The 13258-nt window shown below is 44.8% G+C and overlaps 2 protein-coding genes across 2 annotated transcripts in view; both read right to left on the bottom strand.

The window, feature by feature from the left end:
* LOC142086660 (cell surface hyaluronidase CEMIP2-like) overlaps positions 1 to 13258 on the bottom strand; it is a 56760-nt gene that overhangs the window by 5662 nt on the left and 37840 nt on the right. Inside the window, exons 20-22 of the mRNA XM_075159934.1 lie at positions 3598 to 3780; positions 1463 to 1676; positions 583 to 684 (exon numbers count right to left, since the gene is read on the bottom strand). Of these exons, the coding sequence (XP_075016035.1) occupies positions 583 to 684; positions 1463 to 1676; positions 3598 to 3780 (499 nt within the window). The remainder of the gene's footprint in view (positions 1 to 582; positions 685 to 1462; positions 1677 to 3597; positions 3781 to 13258) is intronic.
* Positions 1 to 13258, bottom strand: part of CEMIP (cell migration inducing hyaluronidase 1) — a 113834-nt gene that overhangs the window by 69493 nt on the left and 31083 nt on the right. The window lies entirely within an intron of this gene.

Raw genomic sequence — 13258 nt, 5'->3', positions numbered from 1 at the left:
TCAGACTCCTTAAGGATGCTGTACCAGCTTTGCTTGGCATTTGTTAGCATTAATTATAATTCAGCAGCACACAGGTATGTAAGCCTGGATAGTGTCCTTGCAAGCATGATTTCAGTCACCCTTCACCATCTAGACAGACATATAAGGCATGTGCAGGGACAACCTGACAGCTCCAAACCCCTTCAGTAGTGAACTATAGTTATTTTTATCTTCTAGTGCAATGCCAGCAGAGAAAATCAGAAAAACAAACTTGTTTTTTTTCCCTACATCCTTTGTAAACAATGACTTCTGGTGTCCTTTTTTCCCCCCTTCCTCTACATTAGAGTGGTGGTGTTAATTCTTCTTCTGAGGTGATAAAAGGCCTTTTTTTCCCTTAAGGGCTCAAATCCTCATCTGAATAGAATACGAACTCCCAGTGACTTTAATGGAGCTAATTGTAGCAGAGAACAATGCATTTGCCTTTTCCAGGGGAACTTCCCATTTCTTTCTGCCAAGGCTCAGCAGGATTTTGCAGTAACTTTCCTTGGAGATAAAGCTTCCCCTGTTTAATCAGCATTCCAAATGTGATAAAACACAACCTACCTTAATGAATGCGGATGTCAAGTGGTTTTGTGTGTCCGCCCTGTGGAGAGACTGGATCTGGATCCTTATATACTTGACCGAGGGTGTGCTAGTGATAGCAAGCTGCAATTACACCAGAGACAGAAACTTAAAAACTGGCTTGCTAACTGGTTTTCATCAACAAAATGACACCAGGTACCAATGCTCGTATATATGATCGCAAAATTTTAAGAATTCTTTTTTCAAACTATGGTCCTGGTTCACAAGTAAGTGCTCATCATTAAGACATCATTTATCAAAGGATTGTGGCAATGCTGGATGGAAGGGACCTCTGATGGTCGCTCTGCCACTAAGTAAGTTTAAAAGTTGAATATTAATTTCATATATTTTGCCTGTCTATAAACTCAAGTGCAGATTTGTATGAGCCTGAAACAATTCTACAGGATTTAGAGTGGGGTGAATTTACAGTAAATGAGAGGAGAACCTGGCTCTAATTTTCCAGTCATTCCTATCAACCAGAATTTCTTCCCAGTTTGAAATTTAGCAGCAATGTTGTACTTTGGAATTCAAAGCTAATCCAATCTGAGCCTTCTCAAGAGTCCTTTTTTTCTTGTTTAAAAGAAAGAAATTGGGAAAAAAGGTGCCATGAATATGCATTCACATGCTTCCAGTGGGGCAATTTCTTTGAGGCTATCTTTGAGGAATTGTACAAAAAGCTACAGAAATTCAGGGCAAAACCCTTCCCTCTACACAGGTTACATGGGCAGATGCCCCAGATGCTGGGCAGATTCACGAGTGGGAATTCCCTACGGCTTTTCCGTACGCGCTGTGAAAACAAATTGCTCTCGTGTGGATGCACACACGCTGCATAACCTCAGATGCTGTTTCATGCGGCGGGTACCTGCGGGGCCCCACACGCCCTGCACGGCCCAGCTGGGTGCTGGGACACGGGGCGCTGGGCAGCTGCTGGCCTCTGCGGGAAGGGGTTTGGGGCACAGCTCCAGGAGTCCCCTGGGTGCATGTGTGCCATGATTTTAATACGTTCGCAGCCTTGCTGAGAGCAATAACTGTGTCCTCTCCGAGCTTCATGGGCTTGCAGGTGAACAAAGAGGTACCTACAAATGAGAGCAGAGGGATCAGAGCCACCGCGTGCTTAGAGGAGAAGCTGAGTAGAGGCAGGGTCTGCACTTGCTAAATTGCATTATCCCTCCCGTTTCCCAACATCACAAACCAACTCTTAGACCAGTGTAATACAGCGCAGCCATTGCAAAATGGGACCTGCAAGGACGCAGGTCGAGCTCCCCTCTCGTCCTGGCATGACGAGACCTGCAGCACTTGCAGCCCGTACGCCCAAGCCAGCTGCCTTCACCAGGCGAGCGTCCTGTCGGGCAGGCACCCTCTCCAGCCCCAGGCACCCCAGGCTGCCCCCAGGCGTGGTGGCATCCCACCAGAGAGAGAGCAGCAGTGGTGCTCAGGCTGTTGTGCAGATGGAGACAGGCTTGCCTGGAAATATCAGCATCTCCCCTTCGGCTCTCCTCGTTGCACGGTCCTGGCCCGCCGGCAGAGCTTAGCCCCAGGCATGCATGCCAAAAGCTCAAAGGCAGCCAGGTCTTCTGGCCTTTGGAGTTCAATTTTTTCCTAGCTGTTCTAAGTATGTTTTCAATCGTGTCCATTCTGCAATTCAGGCTGAGGAAGCTACATAAACAGCTCAGTTCAGCTCCAGGATCAAAAAGATACACGAGCTTTAAAGGGATATTTTTTTTCTATTTCTTTTAAAACTAAATATTTGTTTCTATTTGTCTGGAAGAAAGAATGAGTAAGCTTCCTCTCCAAGAATCCAGCATGTGGGGTTAAAAAAAGAAGGGGAAACATCCCACTCATTATGAAATAAAGTTTAAAAAACAACAACAGGAAAAGAAAAAAGCCAATCCCTTACCTTCTGTACCCTGAAAGGCTAAAAAAATCACTGCTGAATTGAACAGAGAACCAAAAGGCTGATACTGCCAGAATTAAGTTAGGTTAGACCCATCAATCTGCATGTACCAGGTCCAGATGGCTGCCGGCAGTAGTGGCTCTTCCCCCACAGACGCACACCTGTAACCATTTTCCCCACTATTCAGTAGTAAACAACCTGTTTACAGAATTTGGGCAACTTTTTTTTTTTCCCCAAAAAAAGAAAAGGAGGATTAATTAGGAAATTGTTATTTCACAATTCCTATCATGAGAGAGACCTGGCCATCAGCAAGGAGCCCGGTTAGCAGGGAAGGCATTCCGGGATTCGATTGCTCATGTGTTATGGTTGAATGAATAAATATATCCCATCTCGTTTTCAAATCTGGCACTTGTGGATTGATTCCTGAAGTAGCTACTTAGTCAGGTGAAGCGTCATGGGACCCATGGTTAGACCACAAAACACTTTTTTCCTCCCTAACTATTTTAGCTAACTGAGAAACACGGTTTCGTAATATGTTTTTTTAACCAAAGGTGTCCTAGAGTCTTATAAAGATAGTGCAAGATCTCTAGGACTCTTTTCATGCCTTCAAAATAAGAGATGTACTATGGTGCTCTCCTTTTTTCACAAAATCTAATTTTTACAGTGTGATGATTTTAGAAATCTCTCTTTATGGGAATATGAAGAAGTTGAAACTTCCCAAACTATTTCAGTGTTGGAGCTGCAGCAGTCCCGAGAGGGCTCCTTTTCATGGCCTTTTGGGGTCCAGTGGATTTTAACAAATATTTACACTGCACCCAAACCTGCAGCAATCTGAGTAGCAGGGATGCCTCAAAGCACCTAAGCCCAGGCAAGAAATCAGCCATTTTCTTAACGGCAATGCAAATCGCCGCTCAGTGATACAGAGAGAGACCTAACCCAGGTACTCCAGCCTGTAACTCCATTTTGATCTGAAATCAGTGAAAAGACCATGCAAGATGGATGGGCCTGAAGTTTAACTATGAGAAAGGGAAAGGAGGTGCTGGGGCTGCTAAGAGAAAGACCCCAAGGGTTTGCTGCCCGTTCAGGGGCAATGCAGGGCTCACCCCGACGCTCTGTCGAAATAGAAGAGCCGCTCGCCGGTGCTGTTGAGAGCGCTGGCCCGGGAAGGAGCGGCAAGGTAGTGCTTTACGCTGTGCACCGTCCCTGTCCGACGCCGGTAGATATCCGCCACCACCTGGAAAACGGCTTCCCTGGGATAGCAGAGGGCAACACGCAGCCAGTCTCCTCTGTCAGCAAAAAGGGGAGGCAGGGGGAAAGGGAGAAAAAGCACTTAAGGGCTTGAGTACAGGAGAGATGGTCTGCAGCCAAGAGTACAGTCTTCAGGGGAAAACAAAGAAATGTCCTTTGAGGTTCTCTTCCTCCTTTAAAAAAATACAACAAATCCTCAAAGCCAAAGAAAATCAGATTTTTTTGCTTTGTCTGGAAACAACGGCTGCTTATTGCAAAGGTCTGATCCAGGGACCCCGGCTGACCTCAGAGGACTTTGAGTCAGGTGCCAGGATGGCTTAAAACCAGAGATTTTCTCTTCCTTGCCCCATAGGGCTGCGGTACAACCAGTCACATACCCACTCGCGTCTCCTGAGGCAGCCGGGGCTTGTTTTAGTTCATCCGGAGCTGCTGCGGGAGAGGGAACCGGCATCCAGCAGACGTTTCACCGGGGGCACAGATTCAGGAATTAGAAAGTAATCTCTGACTTGAACCAGAGCCACGGTCTAAAGGGACCTGCTTCCTCCACTTTACAGCAAAGTTTATTATTACGGTTTCCATTAAAATCTCCCTCTCCCCTGCTCTTTCTTCAACGTCAGTTTAGAATAACTAAGGGTAAAGTGAAATCATCTCTCAACTCTTGTGTATCACGATTTCAGCATGCACAAATTTACAAAAAATTGCCCCCATAGCTTTTCTTTATCCTGCGATTTGCATCACCACCCTCATGGAGGAAAAAACTGGCTCCAAACTAGAAACCTTTGTTACACGACTCGGAGCCAAAAGATGCAGCTACGGTGCGCTTCGGATACTGATGGGAAGGATCTTCCACAAAACCCGACACCCTTTCCTGTCTGCGGGATGCACTTGTACGGTACAAAGCAGAAAGCCACAAGAAGTTTACACTTGAAAAGAAAAACTGAATACCAAGATAATTAGCTTAATTATTTTTTTTCTTTCCACCCTCTGAAGTGGCTCAGTGTACCACACCAAAGTGCCTGAACCAGTACCATGGTTAGCTTTCTTTATATTACCAAAACCATCCAGGCTTTAAAGGTATTATTTTAATTACCTGGCTTCCTGGTTACAATGTGAGAATATAAATTTGACTTAGAGAAAGACAAATACCACCTTCATCGGCTGTCTTTCTGGGCCCTGAGGAAGACAAAGTTTCTCCAAAGCTCCCCTGAAATGATGCGCCACCCATCCCTGCCTGCAGAGCGATAAATGGGGGGAAACCACTTCGATTTGGAGAAATCTGGGAATCTGCATGCCTAGACCTCTACTTTGCATTACACATGGAGAGCACAAAAGCAAAGCTATTTCAGTCTTTTTCTGGTTTTCTCATTAAAACAAAGCAAAACTATCTACAGGATGGAAGAGGGGACAGGCTGTTCTAGGATAATAAATCAAAGCCACACAAAGACCCATCAGCTTAAGCCAGATACTGCCCTCTAGATTTTAACCAACTCCAGCTGTGTCATAACACAGGACAGCTAGAAAACGGATATATTTTCAGATGATTTGGCCTCCGACTAGAGGAAATGAAAGAAATGCACCAGAGCCATGTTTGTGGAATATTTTTAGGATGGAGTCCCAAGACATTTGGCCGTTTCATAAGGGTGATTTGCATTGCGTTAGCACATTTCATCCCCTGAAGACACCATCAAAAAAAGGGCTTGTCATCTCCCTCAGATGCTGGGAACCGGCTTTGGTGCCATGCTACACTGACTGCCACCTCCCTGGGGAACAAGAAAGGCACTAGAAAAGGCAATTGGAGGGTGAAAGAAAAAAAAAGCATGAAAAAACCCACAGCTGCGACCCTCTTGAGCCACCGGGGCATTTGGGAATATGAGTGCTAGAGCCTAGTGTGCACGTGAGCAGGTTGAGTGAAACGCTGAAATAAATTATACTGAGATTGAAGAGATCAAATGAAAAGCACCTACTTTGGAGTTTGTGGAGGAAGAGATGGAAATAAGTGCATTCCCACAACAAAGGGCTTGGGAGGAGATGTGGGAAGGGAAGGCATTAGAAGTTATCCTTTATGTAAATATAGGAAAGAATAAGGTGGTTATTTTCTCCTTAATTTAGTGGTATTTTAACAGCTTCCTATTTACTTCTTTACTTCAGTTCTGTTTCTTCAGCTTGTACAAAATCCGCCGTAAACCCTCCCAAATACCTGGCTGTGTGGCTGAACTGGGCTCCACCATCTCCAGGAAAAGCAAAGCAAGAAGCAGCAGCGCTGCTGCGGGACGGTCCACAGGACTCTGCCTTGCAGCTGGCCAGCGGATGGGGGTTAGATGCCCAGTCTCCATTGCCAAAACTGAGGGAGAAATGCAACCTCGGGCAACAAGCAGTGATCAGGCATGGGACGTCTTGGGCATTGCCTTCAAAGTAAAACAGATGTGCGTGTGCCATCCTCAGCCACTGCACTGGCCACCAAGGACCTCCTGGCTGGGTCTCAAGTGCAGGAAGCCTTCATCTTTTTCAGGGTGGTCAATAAACTGTGGCTTCTGCTTTATTTCTCTGCTTAAACCTCTCCATTCTGTCTTACTTACCAGCTGCTACTCTGGGGTGAATATTTGCAGACAGAATAAGAAAAATAAGTCCTTGTTCTGCCGCTCTCAGTACCGGCACGTCAGCTGGGGTCTTTGCAGATGCCCCAGAGGCTTGGGGACACACGCAGCACTAGCAAGAAGAGAAAACACTGAATTCATAGTAGATCCCAAATTACGAATTCAGAGTCATTTCAGACCCCTGCCTGAATGCTGTGGGAACATCTGTAACTTTAGATGCTCTCATGCTTACAGACCAGCACAAACAAAGGGAAAAAAATCATTTAAAAACCAAAGGGGTAGAAGTCAGACTATCGATACACAAAATGCTGTCCAATGTAGCAATACACAGGACTTTTTTTTTTTTAAACCTTCATTCTTAGGAGTTTCTTGCAAGAGAAACAAATAAAAATATTCTCAGGTGGAAAGTCTGACTTTGGAATTAGCTGTCAGTTTAAGTGAAAGCCATATTAACATGTGCAGGAAACTAACTTGAGCTATTTAAGATATTTTCGCCCCAAAACTAAGTAACTGTGTTCACAATCTTTTCTAGTGATAAAGTTCAGTTCATTTGAGAAGTAAGAAACATTATTCTTTCTTTTTTTCGTTCTTGTTCTTAATCAGGCCAACATTTTCCTAGGTGTTTTTACAAAAAAAAATTGGCATTTGAAGGAGAAAAGCTAAATATGCACTAGCAAAAAGTCAGTGTTTAGTGGGTTCTAACAGTTTCAGACACCACTTGGAAAATTTTTGAGAGTCCGCCGACACCAGCCTGTATAAAACCTGATACTTCTGCCCCTCTGTTACTGTCATTCAACAATCCCCACAGTGTGTTTCATGCATTTTTATGAATGTATTTAGCCTGTTTATTTCCTTTTGGAAATGGCTGGGTGAAACAAACCCAAGGAGCCTTTCTTTTTTCACCAGGATATTGGCATTTGCAGTTCTGGCTCTTTCAGGTGAAGCAAAAACATCAGGCAAAGTGTTAAAAAAGTATTCTTATGTTTTGGCAATGAGCAGGCTTCCTGGGATAAGCAAAAGCAAAGAAGGACGAGGGAAAGGCAAAAAAAGCAGGCAAGAGGTTTCCTGTTCTTGGACATGTGGTAGATACAGATCTGCACGTACACACACACATACCTCATTTACAACCCTCAGAACAACCTCCCCAGCTCAACCCCAAACTCCCAAAGGCAAAGCCACTCAGAAACGTGATCAAGCAGGCAAAGGAGGGGAGACTTTTGTGAGTGGTGGGATGTGAAGCGAGTCATGTAACTTGGAGGTGAGATTTGGCTGGAGTAAACATAGAAAGAGTGCATGTCTAGGACTCTCACCGCCTGGGAGAGGACAAATAACACTTGTTCAATATTGTGAACGTGCCCCTTGACTACATCAGATGGAGTATCAGTCCTGGGCAAATGGGTATCTAGTGCTGGGGTTGCTGGTAATGCTGGACATCAATCCTGGCTGTATTTTAGCTAAGGGAGCTTCTAAACTGGTGAATATTACTCTAGAAAACATCTCCACCATGTTTATTGACATGGTGTGTCACGTAGCTGATGACCATGGAAGTGCACAGTCCAAATCTTGATCTCACTGATGAAAATCTGGGGTAAGCTAATGAGGGAATGCTGTAGAACATAACTAAAAATTACTTTTTTTTTCCTTGGGCTTGAAAAAACAAGAGACTTTCATCCAGTGAGTCAGTCTCCCCCAACTGTTATTACTCCTATTTAAAAACAACCCCTCTGACATTTTGGTCAACATCTACGTGAGCTGAACTTTCAAAGGGAGTGAGACAACTGGGCATTTGAAACTTTTCTGTTCATAATACGGGAACTAAGCAGAAATCCCCACGTGCTGCTTTGGTAAGTTTGTCTCTCACAGGCTGAATTTTGAACTTCAAAAGCCAAAAAAAGCAAAGCCACCATTCAGCCTCCAATCCATCCCAAGAACAAATCACAGGAGGTCAATGCTCCTTGCTCCCAGTCAGGATACAGGCTGGTTTTTCTCTCCAAAAGTGTCTCCCAACCTCACAACAACCTGCTCAGCACCAGGCTGAATCTCCTCTGGCATAAAAGCTGCTTTCAGGACAAGCCACCTCCTCTCCAATCAGCATCACTGGTGGGCAAAATGGAGCGAGAAATACCCACACATCTCACAGGTGCTGAGAACAGTGGAGAAAGGGCTGCAAGGAACCTGTCCAGGTCCTCACCATTTTCTTTCAGTTCAAGCTCTTTCCCTTGAATCCACGTTTCCCACCGGCTCCCTGCAGCTGTCATTCGCTCCTTCTCTTTTTTCTAGATTTCTTTTTAATTTTCTGCCTTCAACTCAAGTCCATTAAACAAATCCAAACCCCCCACGATGACAAACACAGCTACTGGGCAAACATCCAGCAATTTTTTTCAAGACCTTGTTATTAAGGATAGACTTTTCTGGAAGACCGCTTGCTGCAGGGATAGTAACAAGTTAGGTATGTGTTTAGCTAACTAGAGTTGTGTGTGTTGGGATTTAAATGCCTTTCCTAAATGTTGCCATTTAGGAAATGCCATTAAAAATTCAAAAGCATAGGCCATCTCTTGATATAAATTAAAATTTTTGGTTTTACCCATGTGCCTCCTTAGGCAACAAGAATGATTTTTGCTTTTGCGAAGCTCAACAAATTATAGAAGGGATCCTGCCCTGAGGTACACTTCTGCTGATACTCATGAAACCTGGGTCTGACTCAGACAGCATTTGGCTCACAGACAATTGTATTCAAGCAAAAAAAAAGAACTTCCTGCATTTAAATACAGTACATCATCTTCTCATCTTTTTTCCCACCCTACATGCTTTCATGGAAGAACCACATCCCAATTCAATTTGTATCTTTTTTAATGCGTTCCCAAGAACTCTATCGCTGACTATTGTGTGTTTTGTATTTTCCTGCTGTGCCTCGGATGCACATCAGGTCAGGAGAGGCTGGTGGCCCTGAGGAGCCCCAAGCCCCACTCCATGGGCTAGGAGAAGGGTGAAAGCAAGGAAAAACCTTCAGGTTTCACGTGCCAGGCTTCAAAGTGACAAGCAGCCTGGTTTGCCACAGCCATCTGGGGACTGTCTGATCTCAGAATGCTCTAATTCATGCTGTAAAATGACCAGCTCAGGAAGGACGTCTCTCCTCAGAGTCACCTTGTTAATCCCGGCCGCTGCCACCGGCCAGTTGCAAGCGCAAGCCGCGGAGGGCAGAGAGCAGCAAGGGCTGCAGGCGGGGAGGCAAAGACGGGGCTTTAGGATCAGTCGAACCTGGCGATGTCAGCACCCGCTTTGGCCCAGCGGTACTAAAACAGTGCAATCTGCAACCTGGTGTTTTGGCAAATGTTTTAGCTTCTCTCCAATTAAAAAAAAATATCTTGTGGCTTTCATCCACTGGTTGACCCGTGGGTAATTTAAGGGATTTAAATAGACAGAAGGGAATTCAAATATATCTGCTGACTTCTGTGTTGTGTGGATGATTAACTTCGAATTACAGATGTTATCAGGAGGGGCAGGCTATGAAACCCAAGTAGCACTTTACTTATTATTATTGGAAATAGTGGTGGTGTTACTTGTATTACATCCAGATCTGGGGGATCGAGGTCAGAACTCATGTACGTACAAGAACAAGAAAGCAGTCACAGCCTTAAACTGTTAGCTCCACTTTGAAATACTAATTTTGCCTTCCTGTGCATTTATCAATCTGGGAAGCAAAAGGAAGTAAAAGCTCATTTAGAACTAATTTGAAAAAGAAACAGTTTAGGAAATATCCATAAACTGGGCAAGTCTGCAGCAAGCGCATTCTAGCCTTGTCTCATTATCTTTGTTTTCCTCCAGACCTTATCACCGCTAAGGAATTTAATCGCAAAAATGACAAGTAGCTGAAAGTATGAATCAGACTGGCGTTGAATAAGAAGCCGTAGGAAAAACACCAACCTACACAACCCTGACAAATACAAATATAACAAGTCCCCCAGAGTCTCAGAGCAGACATGGGCTGCATCAGTTTGCTTGCACTGAAATCTCCACCTTTGGATGGGTTGCAGCATCCTGGAGGCTTCATAACACCCAGCGTCCAAAGGCTCCACTATTTTTAACGAAGAATTTAGACACAAACTCATTCCAGGCTCTTGAATTTTCAGATAATTTAGATTATTCACCGGTGAATATGATAACAAGCCCTAGCGCAGGAGTCCAGCCTAGCAAATACAGGAGTGAGCAGTGCACCTGTGCCCATCCCTGCACAAACAGGGGAAAGGCTGAGCACGTGCCCAGGCACACACGCGGACATCTGCGCTTTTGCTTGCTGTTGACAAGAAATTTGGCCCTCCCCTGCCAATTTTTTTTTTTAAAGACTCTCATAAGGATCCAACTCCTGCAACAAGGCACCAACGAACATCAGTATTATGAGCCTCGCTGTACCCTCCAGGTGAAGCTATGAGGGTGCCGATGAAGAGAGCCTGGGGAAGGCTGCCCTGCACGTCCTTGGAGCATCTCTCGGGAGAGGTGCAGTACAAATGAAAGCCCCTGCTCGCAGGACTGTGGCCATCTACCTACAAAAAATACCCTTTATCCTATTAGCTGCTCACATTTCCCTGAATTCTCTCTGTCGAACCACAGCAGAGAGCCCTAATAAGGGAAAACCCTTCCCTCTGAGCCTTAACAGACCAAGTATAGAGATATTTGCCTGTGCTCATTAAAAACAAGGAATGTTTAATCTAATTGCCACTGCTTTTCAGGCTGCTTCAACAACACAACTCATTACACTATACTTCAGATATGTGCTTTGAGGAGATTTAATTCTTATCTTTAGATCTGCTGATAGCACAAAGAAGCCTGGCTGATTTACTGAACAGCACTGTGCCTTTGATAATAGTATTTGCCTTAGCTTCTTCTGCGATTAGAAAATTTGCACAGGCATAAAGCCTAGGTCATTAAATTGAAGGACTTCATTTCTGACTTTGCTTACTCTATGAAGTGCCAATCTTTGTACTGTTTTCCAGCACCTGAAAGGAGGCACTTACTTGCAACCAAATAATGTTTTCCATCCTCTCCTCCCGGCTTACCAGCCTCTCCCCCCTCTCGTAACAAGCTTGATGCTCTCTGCGGGCCTTTGGGCTTCAGGATAGTAATTTTGAGGAAAGCCCTTAACTCAGTCTTAGAGATAATGCACATACTTCTGTGAAGCAGAAAAAAAACCCTGAGAAAACATACAAACGGCTCTGAGGGGGCGAAAACCGCTCCAACGAAGAGATGGAGCCCATGAAGAAGGGGTCTAAGGCCTCTGTTCATGAAGGTGTCGCACACACTTTACGCCCGATGAGAGCAATCCTCAGCAGATCTGGACTGGTTCTGGAGCACACCTCATTCCCGGTCATTAAAATTCCAGCCGGAGCTCTCCTTCTGTTCACTTGCCAAAACATTCAGAAGTTACTTGTCCTGCATTACCTCTTTCCAGACGCATCAATACCCAGCTGCCTTCTCATCCTCTCAGGGAAACTCCCAGCCGTTAGACAGACAACCCTACCGATAGCTTAAAAAGGCATTTCTGCCGAGACAGCTATGTTCCCCAGCAGCCTGAAAACACAGCCTGCGGGTCTCCGCCATGGCTTTACATTTGCCCATCAGTCAGCTGGTGACACAGCTACCCTGACGAATGCAAACAAGTACATCTCTCCTTGGAAGGGAAGTTGCACCACATGGGCGCAGATGGCAGCACGTGGAGACACAGCAACTTTGTTTGGTTTAGCTGCATATTTTGATGGAAGTGAAGACATCGAAGACTTACTCTAAACAGAGTTTGAATCAGTGCGAGGAAGATACAAGTACTGCAGCAACCCTTCAGGTGCCCACGGTAGAAAGAAGAAGATCTGCCCAGTGACTGTGCTCTAACCGGTGTCCTCCTCCGCTCAGAACATCCACCCGAGCGGTACCTCTGAACTCACTGGACAAGACTCGCAGCTCGCAGAAAGCAGCGCTGCCAGTTTCAGCTGAGTCATCTGAATTCATCCCGACCAGCTCCTGCCCACCCCAGGAATCCAGGCGTTCCAGTCTTTTAATAGACGTCTGAACTGGCGTGACTTCTATTGGGTCTTTCTACAGTGCTTCAGAGGCAAGGAAAGCGTTAATCATGCAAGTATTCAACATCAGTGCTATGCCTGACCTCCACAGAAATCCAAATCCTGGTACACATCTCCCTGTCAAATTCCTTATTTCCCCTCTGACCTTCCTTTAGCCAGCACAGAGCAAATCGCTCCGGAAGCATGAGGGCTGTCTAGCAGCAAAGGCAGCATCCCGGATACATCTATCCATCATTTTGCAATGACAAGACTAAAAATAGTTTAATTGTTCACTCAGGTTATGTCTGAAATTATTAATCCTAGAATATTGCTATTAAAGTTCATCAAATGTTTTTTGGTTTGCATCACATATTCTGCACAGATGTTACTATGTTAAGAGCTCATTTTTTGGCAGACTATTCAGTATTTTGGACTAAAAAAGAACAAACAAAACATAAAGCCACTTGAGACAGGTAAAAGTCTTCCCTGATTTTTTAACTCTGATTACTCTGGCCTCCACAATCTGAGATTTCTTCCATTCCAGAAATGATTGGAATACAACCTTTAATAAAGGTCATACATGGAACTGCTTAGGCAGGCATTTGTTTTCCTTCAAACTCCTCTTTTTCACCTCAATTCCTTTACCCTTCCACAGGAATCTCATTTCTCCATGTTTTTGCATGCAGTCTGGGCATTTCACTATTGCCATTGCATCAGCCTTAAGTCTCGCATTACAGAATCATAGAATCATAGAATCACTAAGGTTGGAAAAGACCTCTAAGATCATCGAGTCCAACCGTCAACCCAACACACCATGCCCACTACACCATGTCCCTAAGCGCCTCATCTACACGTCTTTTAAATACCTCCAGGGA

The sequence above is a fragment of the Calonectris borealis genome, chromosome 11 (assembly GCF_964195595.1).
Source record: "Calonectris borealis chromosome 11, bCalBor7.hap1.2, whole genome shotgun sequence".
NCBI classification, from domain to species: domain Eukaryota; kingdom Metazoa; phylum Chordata; class Aves; order Procellariiformes; family Procellariidae; genus Calonectris; species Calonectris borealis.
This window is presented reverse-complemented; position numbering and strand designations above follow the sequence as displayed.